Source organism: Sphaeramia orbicularis, chromosome 20 (assembly GCF_902148855.1).
Source record: "Sphaeramia orbicularis chromosome 20, fSphaOr1.1, whole genome shotgun sequence".
NCBI lineage: Eukaryota > Metazoa > Chordata > Actinopteri > Kurtiformes > Apogonidae > Sphaeramia > Sphaeramia orbicularis.
This window is the reverse complement of record NC_043976.1, coordinates 11,570,596-11,590,834: the sequence shown is the minus strand read 5'-3', so window position 1 is coordinate 11,590,834 and position 20,239 is coordinate 11,570,596. Positions and strand designations below refer to the sequence as shown.

The window sequence follows — 20,239 nt, the reverse complement described above, 5'->3', positions numbered from 1 at the left end:
AGATTTTTTTCTTGAGCGTTTTTATTCCTCCTTAGACATGAAAACAAAAAACAAAAAAACAAAAAACAAAACAGTGCGATCGATTTTTTTTTCATGGAGTTACAAAAATGTCCATGCATTTAATTTTTGAAGTAAAGAAATGTGTGTTTAAAACCCAATATTAGAAGGTACAGAAGAGGATTAGGGCCACTGGAAAAAAATACAGTAAATTAAAATAAGCTCCAATATATGTATGTTTTTAATTTTTATTATGAAAAAAAAAAAAGTCAGAATTCTGAGATTAAAGTCAGAATTCTGAGGAAAAAAAGCCAGAATTCTCAGGAAAAAAGTCAGAATACTGAGATTAAAGTCAGAATTCTGAGGAAAAAAGTCAGAATTCTGGGTTTAAAGTCAGAATACTGAGATTAAAACCCAGTGGCCCTAATCCTTTTCCGTAACAAAGTAATATGAAAACAATGAAATAAAAACATATTTAATGCTGCGAATCTGATGTTTTCTCCCATTTGAACATATTCTAATGTGAATTATTACTCACTTCATGGAAATAATATGCAAATACAAATAACAAGTGATTTACACTCAAACATGTTAGTGCAGATCAGTTTTATCAAGAACAGCAAAGTTAAAGTAATGGTATGAATGTCAGTGTATTATGGGATGGTGCATAAGTGTCCACTGTGTTGGCTGATATGGAACTAAAACAACAAAACCCATGAATATACAAGAGAACAGCTGGAGAAGAACTGTCCACTGGAGTGACCAGTATGCATGAAAGGGTTAAAGCCAGTGTGAAAAGTTTAATAGTCGAAATTAAAAGTCAAATATCTGTTTTTTTTTGTTTGTTTTTTTAAATATTTCATATAATTTGGCTGTTTCCTTCCTTCTTAGAAACCCACAGGTCAAATATTACAGACTGGAGTGAACATTATTACATTTCCATGTGGAATAGGCATTATGGGTTTTTTCTGTTTGGCTCAGGGAAGTTAATAAAACCTCATCCTCTTCCTCCAGACCTCTTTACATAAGGACTCCACAGAAACACACAGATCTGTCTCTGTATCTGTCTCTTTATACGCGTAATGAACATGTCCCAGAGGAAAAGTCTGGAATAAAAGGCAGATCTGAAATGGATTTCTGTTTTTTCTGTTGCTATGAGCAACACATGCTGCATGAGCACTTCAGCTTAAGTGCATTTACTTTTCCAGCCTCATATCAGACTGTATCAGCTTCCACAGACTATTAGAGACCACCCACAGAATGAACATGTATTTTATAAAGCCTGTCATAATATTACAGTCAAACACTTTTTTTGATCATTTTGCTCTTTTCTTTAATGCTCTGGTGAAGTCTCAAAGCAAAGGAGCTCGAAGAAAAGGGCGATTTAAAGGTTCAGATGGCAGCACGTCCTCTGACACAACAACAAACAGTCTGGTTCGTCAGGTAAGAGCTGCGCTTTTACACAATAAACACCGCACACATGCAGAAACGCTCCAGCCCCATTCACTGCAAAAAAGGACTGCACAAAAATAACAAAATTAAACTCATTATTGGGTTAAAATGTCTTATTTCAAGTAAAAATATTTTCCTGTGCAGTAAGAAAATTGCACTTATGAAGTTTTCTTAAAATAAGAAAGTATTATCTAAGGATTATTGAATGCTGAAATTCTTATTTTAAGCAGATGGTTAACAGTTACTGTGTCATCCATACTCATCCCCCAACAAGTTTCACAAGATTTAGGCCCAATCCCAATTCACCCCTCGGCCCTTGCGCTTGGCACTACCCCTTAAAACGGAGTTGCAAGGGGTAGTGGTTGAAACATTCTCCAATGAAATGGGACAACCCTGCTGCTATAAACAGATGTGACAACTTTGTTTCTGAAAGTATTCCCCATGCCGTCAGCAGCTGTAATCGTCTCTGTTGCATGGGCTGTGGTCATCTTTTTGCTGCTATCAACTGTAAACCACAGAAATATGGTCTATATCACATTGAAACGGCATTAAACGGACGATCAAATGATTAAGTTGTTTACGAAGAAAATAGGTTCATTTGTGTGTTTCTTTCATCACACTGCTGCACTTTTTCAAACAGAATTATGGGAGATTTCTCATTCCTCTCTGTTCGTAGCTTAGCCCCTCCCCACTGACTCATTGAGAATTGGGACACCCCTACCCCTTCAACGCACAAAATGGAGGGGTAGGGGTAAGGGGGAGCGGCCAAGGGGTGAACTGGGATTGGACTTATGTGTCAGTAAGTAAATAAATTTAAAAAAAAAATCTTTCAGCATAAATATTCCAAATTCACGTCAGTTTATCTAAGTCGGCCATGGTTCAGATGGTAGAGCAGGTCATCCAATAACCGAAGGGTTGACGGTTTGAATCCTGCTCTGTCCCAGTCATATGCTGTTGTGTCCTTGGGCAAGACACTTCACCCTCCTTGCCTCCAGTGCTTCTGCTCACACTGGTGTATGAGTGCGTATGAATGTTCGGTGGTGGTCGGAGGGGCCGTAGGCGTGGACTGTCAGCCACGCTTCTGTCAGTCTGCCCCAGGACAGCTGTGGATACAGATGTAGTTTACCACCACCAGAGGGAGAACGTGAGAGCAAATGAATTAGAGCCCGACCGATTAATCAGCCGGCAGATTAAAGCTATACCGTATGATGTGGCATTTTTACACTTTTCTTTTGTCATCTTAAAATGCTCCTAATAAGTGTGTGTCAAACTAAAATGTAAAAGAAATCCACCAGGTATTGAAACTCAAAAATGTTTAATTCTCATATATTTCTGATAAAAGTCTGACCAATCATTTTAGTCGGTCCGAATAAAATAATTGGCCCAACCTGACTGAGCCTCCTGTCAATCATCCATTACGGCCGTCCAGCATCTGATCCATTATCACCGTCTCACATCCCATATGTGTCCCTCTGAATTTGACACTTCACTGGCACTGCTCCTCCTGTCACTGACCACAGTCTACTGTCTAGGATGTGTTTGGATAGAACTGACATGCACATGTGGAAGGGAAAAAACGGATTTATGAACAGAAACAACAGCTGAGGGGCACAAACGGGAGTCTGATGAATGAAGGATGGAGATAAAAGTCCAGAAGTCAGCTGTACTGGACTGAACAGGTCTGCAGAAAGCTCAGCTTTTATGACGGTGGGACTCATACAGGTACATGTACCTGGTGTCACACATGTAAGATGATGTAGGATGATAATTGTATGGACTATGAAACCTCAAATGTCCACGGAAAATTCGCGGAGGCCACGTGTTCACAGTGCGCGCGCCCATCCCCTGGGCACTGCAGTGAAGACACTGACCCAGTACTGCACAGACCAGGTCTACTGATGGAACAGGAGCCACTGGCCCGTGGCAGGTGGATGATGGATCTGATTACTGAGGGAGGGGTCCACGGACACGCCAAAACGGACCGGACCTCCGCCTCTGCTTCCTCCTCCGTTTGCATCGTGCATCAGGTGAGAGGAGGAGGAGCCTCAGAGCTCAGACAGACGGAAGGGGGCGGGGCTTTGGAGGGAGGCGGGTTGTTCATGTTCAAACTTTTACTAAGTGCTGTGAGAAATGCCACATCGGTAGGTATAGCTTTAATCGGGCCGATTATAGCTTATCACCGATTAATCAACATCGGCCAATATGAAGCTGATTTATTAACTTTTTTTGCTGCAGACATTCTGTCGCTCGCTGCTCCTGTGTGTGTGTGTGTGTGTGTGTGTGTGTGTGTGCTGCCCGTAGAGTAAGAGGAACAGTGAAGCCTTTCAGTTTCACTTTCACTTCTGCTCAGACAATCACGCTATCACCCCCCTATACACAATCACGGAAAGAATGATTTACCAAACAATTTTTATGTCACACCTACTATAAAATATAGACTCACATCTTTTTCAAAAGTCTGCTCTCCCCAGCATAAAAACTACCACATCTACAACCCATGGTTCCACACAGGTCACACAACAGTCTAATATAAGACTATTATAGAGGTTTAAAGTTGTGTAAAATATATTTGTGAGATAAACAAAGATTTATGCAACTGTTTATCCACCTGTTCACAATTATCTAATATAAAATTATTATATCCTGTGTAGACCAATGTTCTTATTTCATATATTGGCCAGTATATCGGTTATCGGCCGATATAATGGATATCGGCTTTTTTTTAGCCCCCATTTTCTATATTGGCCCCGAAAATCCCATATCGGTCGGGCTCTAGAATGAATAATGGATCCACTGTGCGCTTTGAGTATGAGTTCATAGAAAGGCGCTATATAAATCTAATCCATTATTATTTAAGTCAGTATATTCCTTTTTTACAGTGTTGTAACATGTACAGTCAGTCCCTAAAGACTAAGTTCGGTGGACAAAAGGAACATCTGATCCTACTGTGCCCCAGAATCTCACAAAGAATAATGACATTTCCTGGCCCTAGACGCTCGGTTCAGGAATGTAACGCTTGTGTTGTGTGTAAATCCCTGTCAGTAAATGCAAACTGGCATAAGAGCCCAGCTTGAGTCATCATCATCCATCAGGGATGAGATGTGCGTTGCAGTGAAAGTCCTCTGTAAACACTGGCGGGTACAGTATGTTAACGATCCTGACAAAGTGGAGGCCTCCGCTCGGAGCTGCATCCTCAGAGCGTCGAGTGCATCAACGCAGCCGACTGTTATAAAGCAGACACTGCGACGTACAGGCTGGCTGTGTCTGGTCTTTGTAGAGCAGACCTGGACGGGACAGGATGGGCCGGGTTAAGGATGCGCAACCCTTCCTAAATGTTTCTGCCTTTTTTGGAGGAGGCACGCATCGGCTCTGGTTTTGTCCGTCGTACTGGAGCGGATCAGAACAAAACAGCACCTTCTTGGCCCGCATCGTCTCTCAAGGCTTAAACTCCTGAATGAGAAACTGGTGGATTTTACCGCCACAATACCACCCTTGGGATCTGAAACCCATTCCCACAGTCTGAGGAGTTCCCCCGTCAGCCTGAGTCATTACAAATAAAAAAAAACTCAATCAGGCTGAGAGACAAAGACAGAGCCGGTCTGTAACGTAACACTGCATCCTACAAAAATGAAGTAGAGAAAGTGGAAGACGATAGAGTAGAGGAGCGTTTGGAGGAGTTATGTGTTTCAGGGTCAGTGAGGCCTGTCTATTCTGAGCAGAAATATCTTCGTTTAGATGTTTGCCGCAAGAGGGCCCCAGAAATAGCAACCCTTCCAGTAACTCCCCCTCTGTTTGGATAATAATATAAGTACGGTATTCAGTCCTATTATCATAACACCACTTTTATTTTGACCTTACTTTCGTCAAATCGCCTGCCGCCTGTGATTATTTTCACTTTTCACACAGGAATGAGGCCTTTGTTAATGTAGACGGTGGAATCAGAACTGGCTGGGAAAGTCACATGTAGGTTATCTCACTGCTGATACATCAATCTGTCACTTGTTCGTATTTGTCTTCGTTTCATCTAAACCATTTCTCTCCTCGCTGTCGTCCAGTCTGTGTTTCTACAAAGCGATGAAAGTAAGATTTAGAGATGACCCATGGTGTTTATTTTTCTTCCGCCCTCCCTCCCTCCTGTCTAACCTGCCTCACAGTCCTCACATTCCAGTAGGCGTCTTTAGAACTTCACATTCTCGCCGAGGTCTCCGTTTGGATCGATCGGCCGCGTGTCACGATCGCCATAAACACCATCTTCCAGTCAGTGCGTATAAACAGCTCCTAAAAGATGAGTCAGAAGGAAAAGCTGAGGGCACAGACGCAGAAGAGGTTAAGACAGGATGAGAGATGTTCCCTGTGGCTGTGGCCTGATGCCCGTGGGTGGGGGTGGGGGGCTGGGCGGGGGTCCAAGCCAGACCAGACTGCACAGCCGTGGGAGTACTGAGGTCGCTGTATAACTGGAGCTAAGTCGTCCATTCAGAAGGAAGGAGGACAAACTTCTACATGGAAGCTGGATGGTTTCTTTTTATTTAACCCATAAAGACCCAAACATCCACCAGAGAACAGAACCACCTACTGATCTGAACTGTTTAATACCTGCTGATCTGCTTATCCTATCAATACATGTAAATAATTGGTGTAAAATACAGTTTGTCATCTTTTCATGGTCATCAGATATGACCCATTTGGATGTTCAGAGGCTCCGTAGTTACCGTGGAAACTCTGTCATCTTCTACAACATTGATTCACCAGTAAAACCCATGGAGTTGGATCAATGACAGCGGATGGAGACACTTAGTTTATGATATGTTTTTCTAAAGAAGTCACTTTTTCTTCAGTTTTCTCTGTTTCTGATATAATAACCCTCAACTTTACTCAACTTTATGAACATCTACATGATCAGTGAATTAAATGTAGGATAATTAACCCTTGAAGGCCCAGTGCTACTTTTGTGGCATCTCCCATATTACTGTTCTCTGAATTTGACATTTTTCAGTGTATTTTTCTATATTTAATCCATAAAGACCCAAACATGCCAGAGGACAAAAGCATCTACTGATGTAAACTGTTTAACACCTGTTGATCCACTAATTCTATCAAAACATGTAAATTATTAGTGTAAAATGCAGTTTTTCATCTTTTCATGGTCATCAGATATGACCCATTTGGATGTTCAGAGGCTCCGTGGTTACCGTGGGAACACCGTCATCTTCTACAACATTGATTCACTTGTAAAACCCATGGAATTGGATCAATGACAGTGAATGGAGACACTTAGTTTGTTCAGTTATTGATAGATTTTCCCGAAGAAGTCACCTTTTTTTCAGTTTTCTCTTTTTTTCATATAATAACCCTCAACTTTCAGTCTGAGCTTTTATGAACATATACATGATCAGTGAATTGAATATAGGAAAACACCTGATTTTCAATGAAAAATGCTAAATGTAGGGCATAATGTTAGAATAAATGGCGATAAATCATTTAAGAAAGGTTAAAAAAAAAATAGGGAAAAATTATTTGGGAACTGCCACAAAGTAGCAAAGGGTCTTTATGGGTTAATAATTTATTTATCTGATTCTAAATTCTTAAATGTAATGTTTTCTAGATTATTTCCTCCTATATGACAGTAAACTGAATATCTTTGGATTACTGACCAAACAAAAACATTTGAGGGCATCCTCTTGTGCTTTGGGAAACACTGATCAATATTATTTGACACTTTTTAAACCAAACAATGAATCAGTTACTTTAGAAAATAATGGACAGATTCCTATGGCTGGTAAGAACTCCTTGAAATCAGTTTTAAGCATTTTTCTGTGTAATGAAATTATCTTGAATGATGATTTGACACAAGTAAACACTATGTAGCTTCCTTAAGCAACAAGAAACACTGTTTGTGGTTATTTTTAGTGCAGTTGATCAGTTCTGTGAGATGGTTGGCTTTTATCAATATCCTGATTTAACCCATAAAGACCCAAACAGCCACCACCAACCAGAACCATCTATTGATCTAAAATATTTAATATCTTCTGATCCACTAATCCTAACAATACATGTAAATAATTGGTGTAAAATGCAGTTTGTCTTGTTTTCATGGTCATCAGATATGACCCATTTGGATGTTCTGTCATCTTCTACAACACTGATTCACCAGTAAAACCCATGAGATTGATAAATGACCGTGGATAAAGACATTTGGTTTAGGTTCAGTTAATGATAGATTTTACTAAACAAGTCACTTTTTCTTCAGTTTTCTGTTTCTGATATAATAACCCTCAACTTTACGAACATCTACATGATCAGTACATTAAATATAGGAAAATATCAGACTTTTACTGAAAAAAAGCAAATAAATAATGATAAATCACTTAAGAAATAATATATTCATGTGGGAAAGGACACAAAAGTAGCACAGGGTATTTAAGGGTTTAGAAAACCCATTCAGTCCTGTTGTGTAGTTTTAATTAAATTACCTAAATGTAGATTAAATTGTAGATGTTTTACTACAGAAGTTACATTTTCTTTAGTTTTCTCTGTTTTGATATAATAACCTTTACATTTATTTTGAGTTTTCATTTACATCTATATATTAAGTGAATTAAATACATGGTTTATATTACAAAATGAAAAAGAAGGGGATAATATTACAATAAATGGTGATAAATCACTGAAGGTTAAATAGAGAGAAAAATTCTTTTGGGAACTGTCATAAATGTAGCACTGGGTCTTTATGGGTTAAACGTGGAGGTGAAGGCAGGAAGGTGTTGCATTTCTGTACAGTATAAGAAAAGAACCCACCTCACAGAGGACTGGTGACGTTAATCTGTGATGATTAATGGTTTAGTGTTAGAAAGAAATAAGATGAAAATGAAATGAAAGCTGTAGCAGGAAGGAGATAATAAATACGTAAGATTGCAAGATGTAAGAAAAAATAAAAATACGGCAGAAGTTGCTACAAGAAATGTAAAAGATGTAACATTACAGGTTATGAATAAGATATGATAAGAGAAGATAAGCCTAATTTTTCTGTGACATTCATCCTTTAAAATCAATCCAACAACACATTTTTCCTCCATGATGAATAAGTTTGTTCAGGATTATGAATAGAATTCCCAAAATTAGGCTGGCCAGCATCATAAAAATTCTGGGAAATCTTTGCTACATTTATGTCATTGACCCTGGTCAATTTGGGTCAACTAGCCAGCTCCATCCAATTTCCCAGAAGTCTCTACTACAGGCATCAACCTGAGCCAGTTCTGGGAAATCTATAATTATTCTATCTGACCCATCATGCAGTTCCACACCCTAGTTCAAATATTTCAAGTATTATCATAACTTGTGCAATAATCAGTGCCATTATACTGTTAAAAATGCCATTTACACCTACGTTTGTATACAATTTTAAGAAAATATAGTCATGCAGTAAAAAAAATATTAAAAATAGAACCAGTTCTATCCCAAAGCTAAAATTTTGTGCACAACATCTTGAAACATATATGAAGACTTGGTAAAACATTTCAAAATTTTCATTAACTGGCCACATGGTCATTTGGGTGCTCAAATAAAGAGTATTTTTGTGAAAAATTGAAATCGAACTATTTTATTCATTGCCTCACAGCAACACCTTTCATTGAAATGTAGTCTTTTTGCAGTATATTGTTGCATCTTGACCATAAGAATCCATGCAAAAAAAAAAAAAAGAGGTCTCTACATTCATTCATTCTGCCACAGTGCAAGCCTGAAGAGAGAGGACATTTGGAAGAATTAGCCTTTTGGCCTGATTTCAATGCCTCATGGACCAAACATGAAGGCACCTACAATTATTTTGATGCAAAATATGGTCTTTTCAGGGGGATTTCACCCCAGACAGTAAGTTTCAGCAGTGTGGCTTGAATACCTAAGGAGATAGAGCTCCTCAAAGTTGGCCGAAAAGCAAATTTGCAAAATAAAAAAAAAAACATGAATTTTCAAAGGGCTGTATCTCCTAAACTATTACAGATATGACATGAAAATTTTGGATGTGTTCGTTTATCTGGTAGGTGAACAAGTGTGAATTTTTTCAGAATTTTCTGAGGGGGTCATGCAGGGACCACTGGTTGAATTGCTATGGAATGACCCATTTATCTTTCGGTGGATGTGTTGTTTTTTTTTCTCGTGTTAATACAGGAGACTCAAACTTCCTCCAGGTGTAAATGGGAGTTATTGCCCATCTTTAGACTGTAGTGCATTTGGAGAGTCTGCCTTCTGTCATAGTGCATCCTGGGAAATGATCCAGCCCCCCATGACCCTGAATAATAATAAACTTTCTTTATATAGTGCTTCTCTAAAAACAGAGTGAACAAAGCGCTTTGCAGTGAGTGAGTGAAACAAAGCTGAGAACAAACAACGGGATGAGACAAAGGAGGAAAGAGAGCGTCTAAAAATCTGATGTGGATAAAAAAAGATGAGTTTTAATGAGATCTTTCACACATTTGGTGATATATTATAACCGTTTAAAGTGTTTAATCATGAGTTCTGTGCATGACACGTCTGTTTTATATTTTTTTTAAGCTCCATTTTTTGGCCCCTGGCTTTATTTCTGAAAGGATACTTTATTTTACCAACAAAATGAGACTGAAAACATTAGAGAAAACTGAAAAGAGTGAAGGCACAGAGTTAAGGTCCTGGTGCAGGATAATGTCAGTGTTCTGTTGAAAATAAAAAATTTAATTAAATTAAAATAAATCAATATAAAACACAACAAAATAAAATAAAATACAAAACAGAAAAAGAAAATAATAAAAAAGAAAAGAAAACATTGGACGGATCAAATGAAAAAAAGAATTATTAAAAATGTATAGACAGTGTTTCATGTTTTGTCTGGTTTACATCCTTTTTCTTCACATTCAAGCTGCAACTCGGTCAAGAAATAGTCAGAAAAGGAGAAATTTAAGGCAAATAATGAATTAAAATAATGAAATAACATTATGATTTTTAAAGATATGACATGAACAGATAATTATACTCATGATTTGGCCCAAAGGCAGCATTTATTTATTTAGTTAGTTAGTTAGGTAGTTTGTCTCAAACTTTGAAGTAAAAAAGAAAAAAAAACAACTAAATAAAACAATAAAATCAAGAAGTCAATCACATATGCACCCATCAATGGTCATTAATCACAGAAGAAGTAATGAAATGTAATAAATTTAACATAAGTGTACATATGAATCCAGAAAGGTTTCATTTTTCAGTAAGAAAGGATCAGGAAACAGATGAGAAAATGACCGTTCTGTCTAAAAACAGTGTTTGTCAAAGAAAAACAGCAGGAGACTTGGATGTTTCAGCCTCTACAGTGCAGAATATTTGAGGAATCTGAATGTATTTTAGTCCATAAAGGGCATGGGTACAGTTCTAAAGCCTAGAGCGGGTTTACAGTGTGAAATGGACGGTTTTCCCAGAAGAAGATCCTGAAAGGAAGCGTTATCTGTGGTTGTGGATAAAAAAAAAAAAAAAACATGGTGCAGTATCAAACAGTGAGGGACATTCACAGCAGGGCCAGATTAACACTTCATTGTACCCTGGGCAACAATATTCAAGGGCCCCAACCCCAGGATCCCTATAATCTGGCAAAATACAGAATAAGTTCCAGGAATATATGTAAATATACCCCATACTTCAATATCTAACTATCATCAAATGCATTTTGATGTACAAATGTGTAAATGCTCGTAGAACTATAAGTGCACCACTATAGCTCTTGTCAAGGCCACTCACTTGCATATGATGATATGAAAACAAAACACATTAGCATCAGTTTAATCTAAAATTGATCCACTACATTAGAAAGAGAGGGAAGTGTCCTCCATTTTCACAAAAAATAAATAAGAAACCATTTCCAAAGTATCCAGTATTTATTTAAGAACACTTTTTGCCAACACAAATGTATTGAATTGTCAGAAAAAGCCCACAGACAAAACACAAACATAATCTGATAGAATCAGATATGAATTTTAAACAGAAATCCCCTTGTCACCTCAGAATTCAATAAGAGAGTTAAAGTGAGTGCAATGTAAACATCTTGAAATCTGCTTTCTCTCAACAATAATGTATAATAATGTTTTGATTCGCGTACGTCGCGTATGTCATGTGGTTCTTGACGTCTCACATCCCGCTCAGTGCACGCACGTTGATTTGCGTCACCGCTGATTCGCTTTTTGGACTGACCAATGAGGAGAGGGTCTCAGCTCACGGTCACAGACAGCAGGAGCAGGGTTTCTGTGCAGTGCAATGGCTCCGGGCAGCGGACAGTTTCATTTATAAGCAAAAGATAACCAGATATTTTCATTATGCCCGAGCTACCCAGGGCCCTTCAGAGGTCGCGGGCCCCTGGGCAATTGCCCAGTTGCCCATATGGTTAATCCGGGCTTGGTTCACAGTCATGTGATCAAAGTCAGTCTGAGACAAAACTCTGACAGTGTTGGAACTGTAGGTGGACCAGGATCCAACAGGATGAAGATGTTACAGTCTACATCAGAACCAGATGGTCCAGTGGATGAACCCAGGTCCAGGTCCAGGTCCAGGTTCAGGTTCAGCTTCAGGTGACACGGTGGTGCAGTGGTTAGCACTCGTGCCTCACAGCAAGAAGGTCCTGGGTTTGATTTCAACACCAGTCGACGGGGGGTGGGACCTTTCTGTGTGGAGTTTGCATGTTCTCACCGTGTCTGCATGGGTTCTCTCCGGGTACTCCGGCTTCCTCCCACCATCCAAAGACATGCACTAATAGGTTAACTGGTTAATCTAAATTGCCCATAGGTGTGAATGGGAGAGTGACTGATTGTTTGAGAGTGATATGTTCAGCCCTGTGATGAACTGGCGACTTGTCCAGGGTGTACCCCGCCTTTGCCCCTATGTAGCTGGGATAGGCTCCAGTGACCCCCATGACCCTAGTGAGGATAAAGCGGGTTCAGAAAATGCATGAATGAAGAGGTGGTTTTTTGGGAGTAGCGCAAATGGTATATCACACAAAGACATTTTTTGCAACTAGAGTCAGGTGAATTAAAAAACCAGATGTTGACGTACGTTACAACAAGCAAAGAAGAACAGGAAACATGTCGCGGTATGTGTGGAGATACCAGGAAACCCAATCATGTTTTAATTTAGTATGAGATAGAGGAGTAATATATAATAATAATGAATATATCCGTAAATCAACACCATATTTACGTTTGTCACCATGTTTATGGAATGACTTCTCGTGCCATCTCGCGATAAACAAATCATCGCATTTGTTATTTAATAGAAAACCGACATTACACACTTCTGTTTTTTCGACATTTAGTAAACATTGATAAAGTTTTGTGCAGATGTCCAATGGAAAAGTGACAACTGACAGTTTTAGCAGCACAGGATGATAATGATGACGCACTGATGACGTTTGGTTCTTGTACATTTAGCCTGAAGTTCAGTGAATGTTGTCGTCACAGTCTAGGTCCATGTTGCTGCGGCTGCTGATAAATGTAGAAGACTGTTGGAATCTCTGATCGATCAGAAGAACCATCATCCATCTATAGCCCATAAAATAACAACACTTCGTCAACCCTTTGTGAAACGCTACAATGCCAGGTCACATTGTTGTGTCCAGTCACTATTCCAGGTCAACTTTAGAACAAATGGACTGTGTGTGTTTAAGACCAGAGGTGGAAAGAACCATCCAGACTGTTAACAGCAACAAGTTCACAATCCAGGGTCCGTCCTGGTCTGGAGTCGTGTCACTGACCTGAACTGTTGCACATTTGGAAGAATTAGACAAAATCACACCTGAAACCATTTGTTTATTTATGTATGTACAGGGGTTAGACAAAATAATGGAAACACCTTCACCTCAAGATGATAATGCCCCAATCCATACAGCTAGAATTGTTAAAGAATGGCATGAGGAACATTCTAATGAAGTTGAGCATCTCGTATGGCCGGCACAGTCCCCAGACCTCAACATTATTGAGCATTTATGGTCAGTTTGAGAGATTCAAGTAAGACGTCGATTTCCACCGCCATCGTCTCTAAAAGAGTTGGAGGGTATTCTAACTGAAGAATGGCTTAAAATTCCTTTGGAAACAATTCACAAGTTGTATCAATCAATACCTCGGAGAATTGAGGCTGTAATTGCCGCAAAAGGCGGACCTACACCATATTAAATTATATTTTGTTGATTTTTTAAGGTGTTTCCATTATTTTGTCCAACCCCTGTATGTATGTATGTATGTATTTATTTATTACATACAAAGAAACAAAATAAAACAAAACAAAGCAAATTAAGACAAAAACAAAATAACATTTAAATGAACAGAATCTTTCTTCAAGCACATACGAGTCTGAATATTGCATGGTCGAAAAGGAGTAGGAAGAAGTATAAACTTATTTAATCCAACCCCTCAGTGCTTTTACACCTTTATCATTAACTTAATACAAGAATCAAACAATACTATTTTCCTAATTTTAGCATCAAACCACAACAAATCCATAAAGCAGTAACTGAATTATTCACAACAAAATGTTCATGTTTGTGTTTCATCAGTTTGTGTCTTCAACCATCGATTCACCAATAAAACCGGTGTAATTTCACAAATAACTGCTTGTTTTTATCTTCAGTTAATTAAAATGTTTCGCTGAAAAGTCACTTTTTCCATCAGTTTTCTCTGTTTTCATATAATAACCTTTGAATTAACTCTGAGGGTTCATGAACATCTGCATGATCAGTGAATTAAATATTGGAAAATACATGATTTACACTGAAAAATGCAAAGTACAGAGGATAATATAATAAGTGGTGACATATTACACTAGTCAACATTTGCTAGGGATCAGGACTATAACTTTGCTATATTCGGGGGTGTAATTCTGGAAACTTGAAAATTTACTTTCCCAGTGGAGTACAGCCTGCGGATGCGGATGGTGGCCACACACATTATTGACATCACACCGTATGTGTTACAGAACATTCTGAGTGGTTTCAGTAAAAACAAAATTGGAAGCGTAATTGTTGTGAACTCTAATTTCTAGGGTTGTATCACCCTTTTGCCAGAAAGTGCAATAAAAATTCATGTTTTTTTTACCTTTTGGTCCATTTTTCTTTACATGACTAGCCAAAGTACACACATAATATATGAAGTCACCCAAAATATTATACAACATCAATTATTGTGCAAATATAAAACTGATCCCTAGCAAATGTTGACTAGTATACTAAGGAAAGGTTAGATGAAGAGAGAAACAGCTATAGGTATTTAAGGGTTAATGTTATGAAAAGTAATTACATTACAACATAACGGCCTGATCACAATCAAGGTGCACAAGTATATTTGCACCAGTTATTAATCAGTATTGCAAAAAGATCCCCACAAAACCATTCCCAAAATGTTTCTTTGGCCATCTCATTACTAGATCTTGCAATCCTCTGAATGTGAAGAAAATCAGATAAAAACTGATAAAATGGCAACTCAATGAGCGTGAAAACATGTGCACAATTTGTGATAGGCTAAGTACAAAGGCTGAACCCAAAAGCAAGACCACAAAGTACAAATAAAGTTGAGTGTTTTTATTAAACACTTTAACAGGTGAGATAATACAACACAGAGATAATAATTCTGTGATGCCACTGAGTCCGGGAATAAATGTCTGGGCTGCGGGTGGATACGGCTGACGACCGGCTTGGCCGAGCCAGGAAAACCCCAACAGAATCCCCACTAGGGACAAACAGAGGGAGGTCAAAAAACAAGCCAGGTCATACACGGGAAAGCAGTCAAACAAGCAACGGTACATGGGGGACAGGTAGAACTCACGGTCAGAAATCCAGGTGATGGTCGAAGCACACATAATCGGTGGAGGCTGAGGTATTAAAGGGGAGAAGGCAGAGACAGAGTCAGGTACACGAACCAGGTCGTTGACGAGCAGGCAGGATAGGCACAGGCAGAATCGGTGGTCGAGGGACAAAACGGGTCAAAAACAGGCAGGCAGACAGACAGACTAACAGGATCCAAAAACGCTGGTGAGTGACCACAACAAGTTGCAGAACACAAACTGGCAAACAAACAGGGGAAGACACAGGGTTTAAATACACAAGAGGGCGGGAAGACAATTGGACACAGGTGGACACAATCAGGGAGGAGTCAGGTAATCAGCACAAGTGGACACAATCAGGGAAAGGAAGTAAAGACACCAGACATGACACATGAGGGAAACTTAACAAAATAAAACAGGAAATGACAGACAAAACAGAAAAGACAGACAAATCCAGACACAGTCTGGGAGCTGACATGACACAATTTTATTGTTATAAGAGAGCAAAATTATTGTACATAATGTTTTGTAACACAATAAATAATTACTACTCAACTCCTGTGTCTTTTTTATTACAAAATACACACATCACATTGCTTTTCATTTATTGATCATTTTTGTTGAACAGCTGTTTGATTATCAATTCTTATTTTCATTATTAAGACAATCAACCATTTTGTTGTGAAAACCCTTCTTTTACAGCCCTTTAATTGTAATAATAGAAGGGGAACCTGTTATTTAAGTATTATTGACTAAATATGCACAACTGGACAGATTTTAGTATGCTCCGTGGCTGCAGAAAATTTGGTAACACTGTGGCAAACGGATGTTTACGTCGAACCGCATGTTTTCAATGGTGCGTTGTTCACCAAAATTCATGTAGTATCCGTACACCAATATACTTCCATCAATAATATTGTGTATATGCCTTATAGATATATTGTTAGAACTTGTTCACAAATGTTTCTTTCCTCCTGTACCAGAAGACTTAGTTACAGATCTAACAGAGATGTGACCATGTGATAAGCCAGATTTCCATTCCAATCTTGTAGAGTCCGTACACCAAGTCATGTCTGTACACCATATCAAAATACAGAGTTCTCGCTAGCGTCATTGAACGTCAGGGCCCCCAACGCTGTCCCTGGGGGGCCCTGACGCTGAGATTTGACCCACAACGCTGTCTTTCAACCAGCGTGGTAGTGTTTTTTTGTGTGTGTGTGTGTGATCGTCCAGCGTAATGATAACGAGATTTGAATTTGAAAAAATATATTCCTTTGTCTTGGCACAAAGCGCTGCAGACAGGAAATGAGAACAATATAATCAACACCCCTTTGTGTGCCTTGGAATTGTCTGACGCCCGACTGGCAAAAAATCCTAGTGAGAACCCTGAAATATGTGGGTCTAATCTGATTGTTTCTGTCGATATATGGAATTTTTCAGCACACATGCTTTGGACATGACATCTATGCAATAAACAATGCCTGATTATCCTGAGTGCTGAAACATTTGTTTATCTTTGTAGGCATTAAATATGGAGGCTGGAGTGTCCGTACACCCAATAATTTCTGATTTGACAGGGGTATAAGCCTGTGAAATTTTTAGTAGACACTATAATACAAAAATATTTTGGACTTTAAAAGAGAAATATCAGACAAATAAAATGGCCTGTCTGACTTTTTGATAGAGCATTATTATTTTTTATCTATATGTGTGTAGCGGCTGTACAGATGCGTTGCCAAGGAGTTTTTTTTTTTCACACAACCCTTTTTTTTTCTTGTTCACCAGTTTATTCTGGCATGCTGGCACACATACAAAAAAAAAACATACGTTAAATGAAAACCCTGCAGTCCGTATTGAGGCAGGAGAGAACGACAAAACTGCTGCTTTTTAACTAACATTGTAAATATAAAGTGAATAAAATACATACCTGGCATACATACAAAAAAAAAAACATACGTTAAATGAAAACCCTGCAGTCCGTCTTGAGGCTAAAAAAAAAAAAAAAAAAAAAAAAATGAAAATCACAGTTAGCTAACTCCACGCACATACACAAAGAACAATGCAATTAAAACAAAAAAAAAAACATACTCAACAGAAAGCCAATCATGACACCAACACAACGGCACACAACACCTATTCAAATATGACATAAAGAAAATAAAAAAATGTAAAATAAAGACAGGACCAATATGCGTGCACTCACCAGGAGAGAACGACAAAACTGCTGCTATCTCCTGGGGTGCACGACCCCAATTTGCAGGGGTGTGGGGTTCATGTCCCCAAAATAAAATTGGAACTAGAAAAGCACTCGGAGAGCGCAGACCTCCGCCAAGCGCAAAAATTCCCCACATAATCGGTGATACAAATCCTACATTTATTTTTTAAAATAAAATCCGCCTTCTGGATCAGATCCGGATCAGCCTTTGAAATGTGATAGAGGACCCCATTGTCAATTCCTGAGTTAAATTTCATGAGTTTTGGTCAATAATTAAGCGAGATATTGGGAAACGAAAATTTTGGCCCCATTTACCACAATGTTAACAAAAATTTCAAAGTGATCCAGAATCCAGGATTTCTTCCGGATCACCCCCAAAAGTTAATCATTTCTTCCTTATCCCATTTCCAACAAACCCTGAAAATTTCATCAAAATCTGTCCATAACTTTTTGAGTTACATTGCACACTAACGGACAGACAAACAAACAAACCCTGGCAAAAACATAACCTCCTTGGTGGAGGTAATTAACACAACAAAAGTCATTGCTGACAAGTGGAATCCTACACTATATACCTAAACTCTGTTACATGTGCACCCTGTCTGGTCCCCTTGATTGTGATCAGGCCGCAAGGTTTAATGGATGCCTATTAACTGTATATATATATATGAACATCAAACTGTTTTAAAATGGAATGTCACTGCTTTCTTTTCCAATTTGCATTTTTCCACCAGCTCTTTTTTTCTTTCTTTCGTGATGTAATGTACAGTGACAACAGAATCTGTTTCTCCTGTATCTTATAGACAGTTATGACATGATTTAGCTCCTGCTGCTTCCCACATTTCTTATGTTTATGTAAATTATTGCACCAGGACTCCCACTTCCACTGTGTGTCATGTCTCTCCTTCTGTCCGCTGTAGCTCTGTGTGTGTTTCACATTTATTTCTGGATTCAAAGCTCTTTTTTTTTTTTTGTTGTTGTGGTGTACTGTTGGAGTTGAAGCCCTGCTATCTATTGGCTCCTTATGTTCATGCAGATGAGAGGAATGGATTCAGTGATTAAACGTCTGAGAGGGTGCGGTGAGGCCAGGAAACCCCTTCTCATTCTCTGCCTGATTGCGGGCATTTTTCCTTTTCATGCTCCCCAAGATTATTTTTTCTCTACTTAATGGAGAGGAGGGGGTGACGCAAAGAGCTCATTATTGGATATCAGATTTGGCAGCGTGCACAGTTTTTATGTAACGGACACCGGTGACATACTGTAGTCGTATGGAGTTGCTGCCACTGTGTCCAAGCCACTGGAAACATGAAACATTATCCCCAAAATAACTCTGTCTGAACTTTGAGCTGCATATGCCACAGTTTTCCAATAATATGTTAACCAGATGATATGTTAATCTATGACTTATAGTGTGTGCCGTACAGCTGCAGATACATTGCCTCGGGTTAAACATTGTTCTGTTCTTGCGGAAGCATGTGAGCCTAATGCGGAACTCTTAGCAGCACTAGACTGCCATCTAGTGGAAAAAGACATTAAAGCACATGTCTAGTGCAATGAATGGAAGTAACTCAGTGGTTCCCAACCTTTTTTAGCTCATGACCCCCCTTTTTTTTTTCCAGGTTAGAGGTTAGGTCGATTTGTTTTGCAGTAAGATGTCATCCTTTTAACATTTATCCAAATATAACAACAACCAAGACAGGAGTTGACTACAGGGTGGGGAAGCAAAATTTACAATATTTTGAGGCAGGGATTGAAAGACAGTGTACGACCAATTAGTTTATTGAAAGTCATGAGAATTTATTTGCCACAAGAAAATTGACCTAATAGAAAATGTTTTTATTCTATGTGTCCTTCTTCTTTCTCAATAACTGCCTTCACGCGCTTCCTGAAACTTGCGCAAGTGTTCCTCAAATATTCGGGTGACAACTTCTCCCATTCTTCTTTAATAGTATTTTTAAGAAAGTCGACATTGCTGTGTGATGTTCTATTGGTAGCATGTTCTAAAACGCCCCAAATAGCAGAATCCAGAGGGTTTAGATCTGGGCAAGAAGGCGGCCAAAAACATGATTCCCAAAAATTGCTAAAGTTGGATTTGTTGCTGTTGTCAACAAGTGTTTTGGTGTTCTTGTGTAAGAGTTTAACTTCAAATCATATTTTACTGCATTTCTAATGGACTTGATGTCTACCTCAAGTTCAATTGCCATTTTTCTCATGGATTTGGTTGGATCCTTTAGGATTTTGAATTTGAGAGCTTTAATAAAAGCTTTGGTATGTTTTTTGTTGCTTCCTCCACTTCCAGACTTTCTCGTAATAGTTTTGCTCATAGTCATTCTCTTCTTTCCATTATAAACAGTCTTTATGGACACTCCAACTATTTTTGAAATCTCCTTTGGTGTGACGAGTGCATTCAGCAAATCACACACTCTTTGACGTTTGCTTTCCTGATTACTCATATGGACAAAAGTTTCTGAAAAGGTATGGATAATAGTGTTAGGTATGATTATGACATCAATATATGTTTGGTTTCAAAACAATTGACGTAGTGCCTGCTGAGAAAAAACAACTAAATGTTCATTGGACATTTTGCTTCCCCACCCTGTACAAACATGATACAATAAAAGTAAACCACACTGAGAAATCTACTTTAAAACCTATTAAAACTAAACCCAGACTGAAAAGCAATTAATTATAACAAAGTGAAAATAAACACTAATGGAAAACCCTAAAGCTAAACATAGAATAACATGTTTCGTTAGCAAAACA

General features: G+C 38.6%; 1 protein-coding gene across 2 annotated transcripts in view; it reads left to right on the top strand.

Annotated features, from left to right (window-relative positions):
* cacnb2a (calcium channel, voltage-dependent, beta 2a) overlaps nt 1–20,239 on the top strand; it is a 155,533-nt gene that overhangs the window by 534 nt on the left and 134,760 nt on the right. For both annotated transcript variants that reach the window (XM_030123122.1, XM_030123124.1), the window contains exon 2: nt 1,348–1,440. In XM_030123122.1, the coding sequence (XP_029978982.1) occupies nt 1,348–1,440 (93 nt within the window). The remainder of the gene's footprint in view (nt 1–1,347; nt 1,441–20,239) is intronic.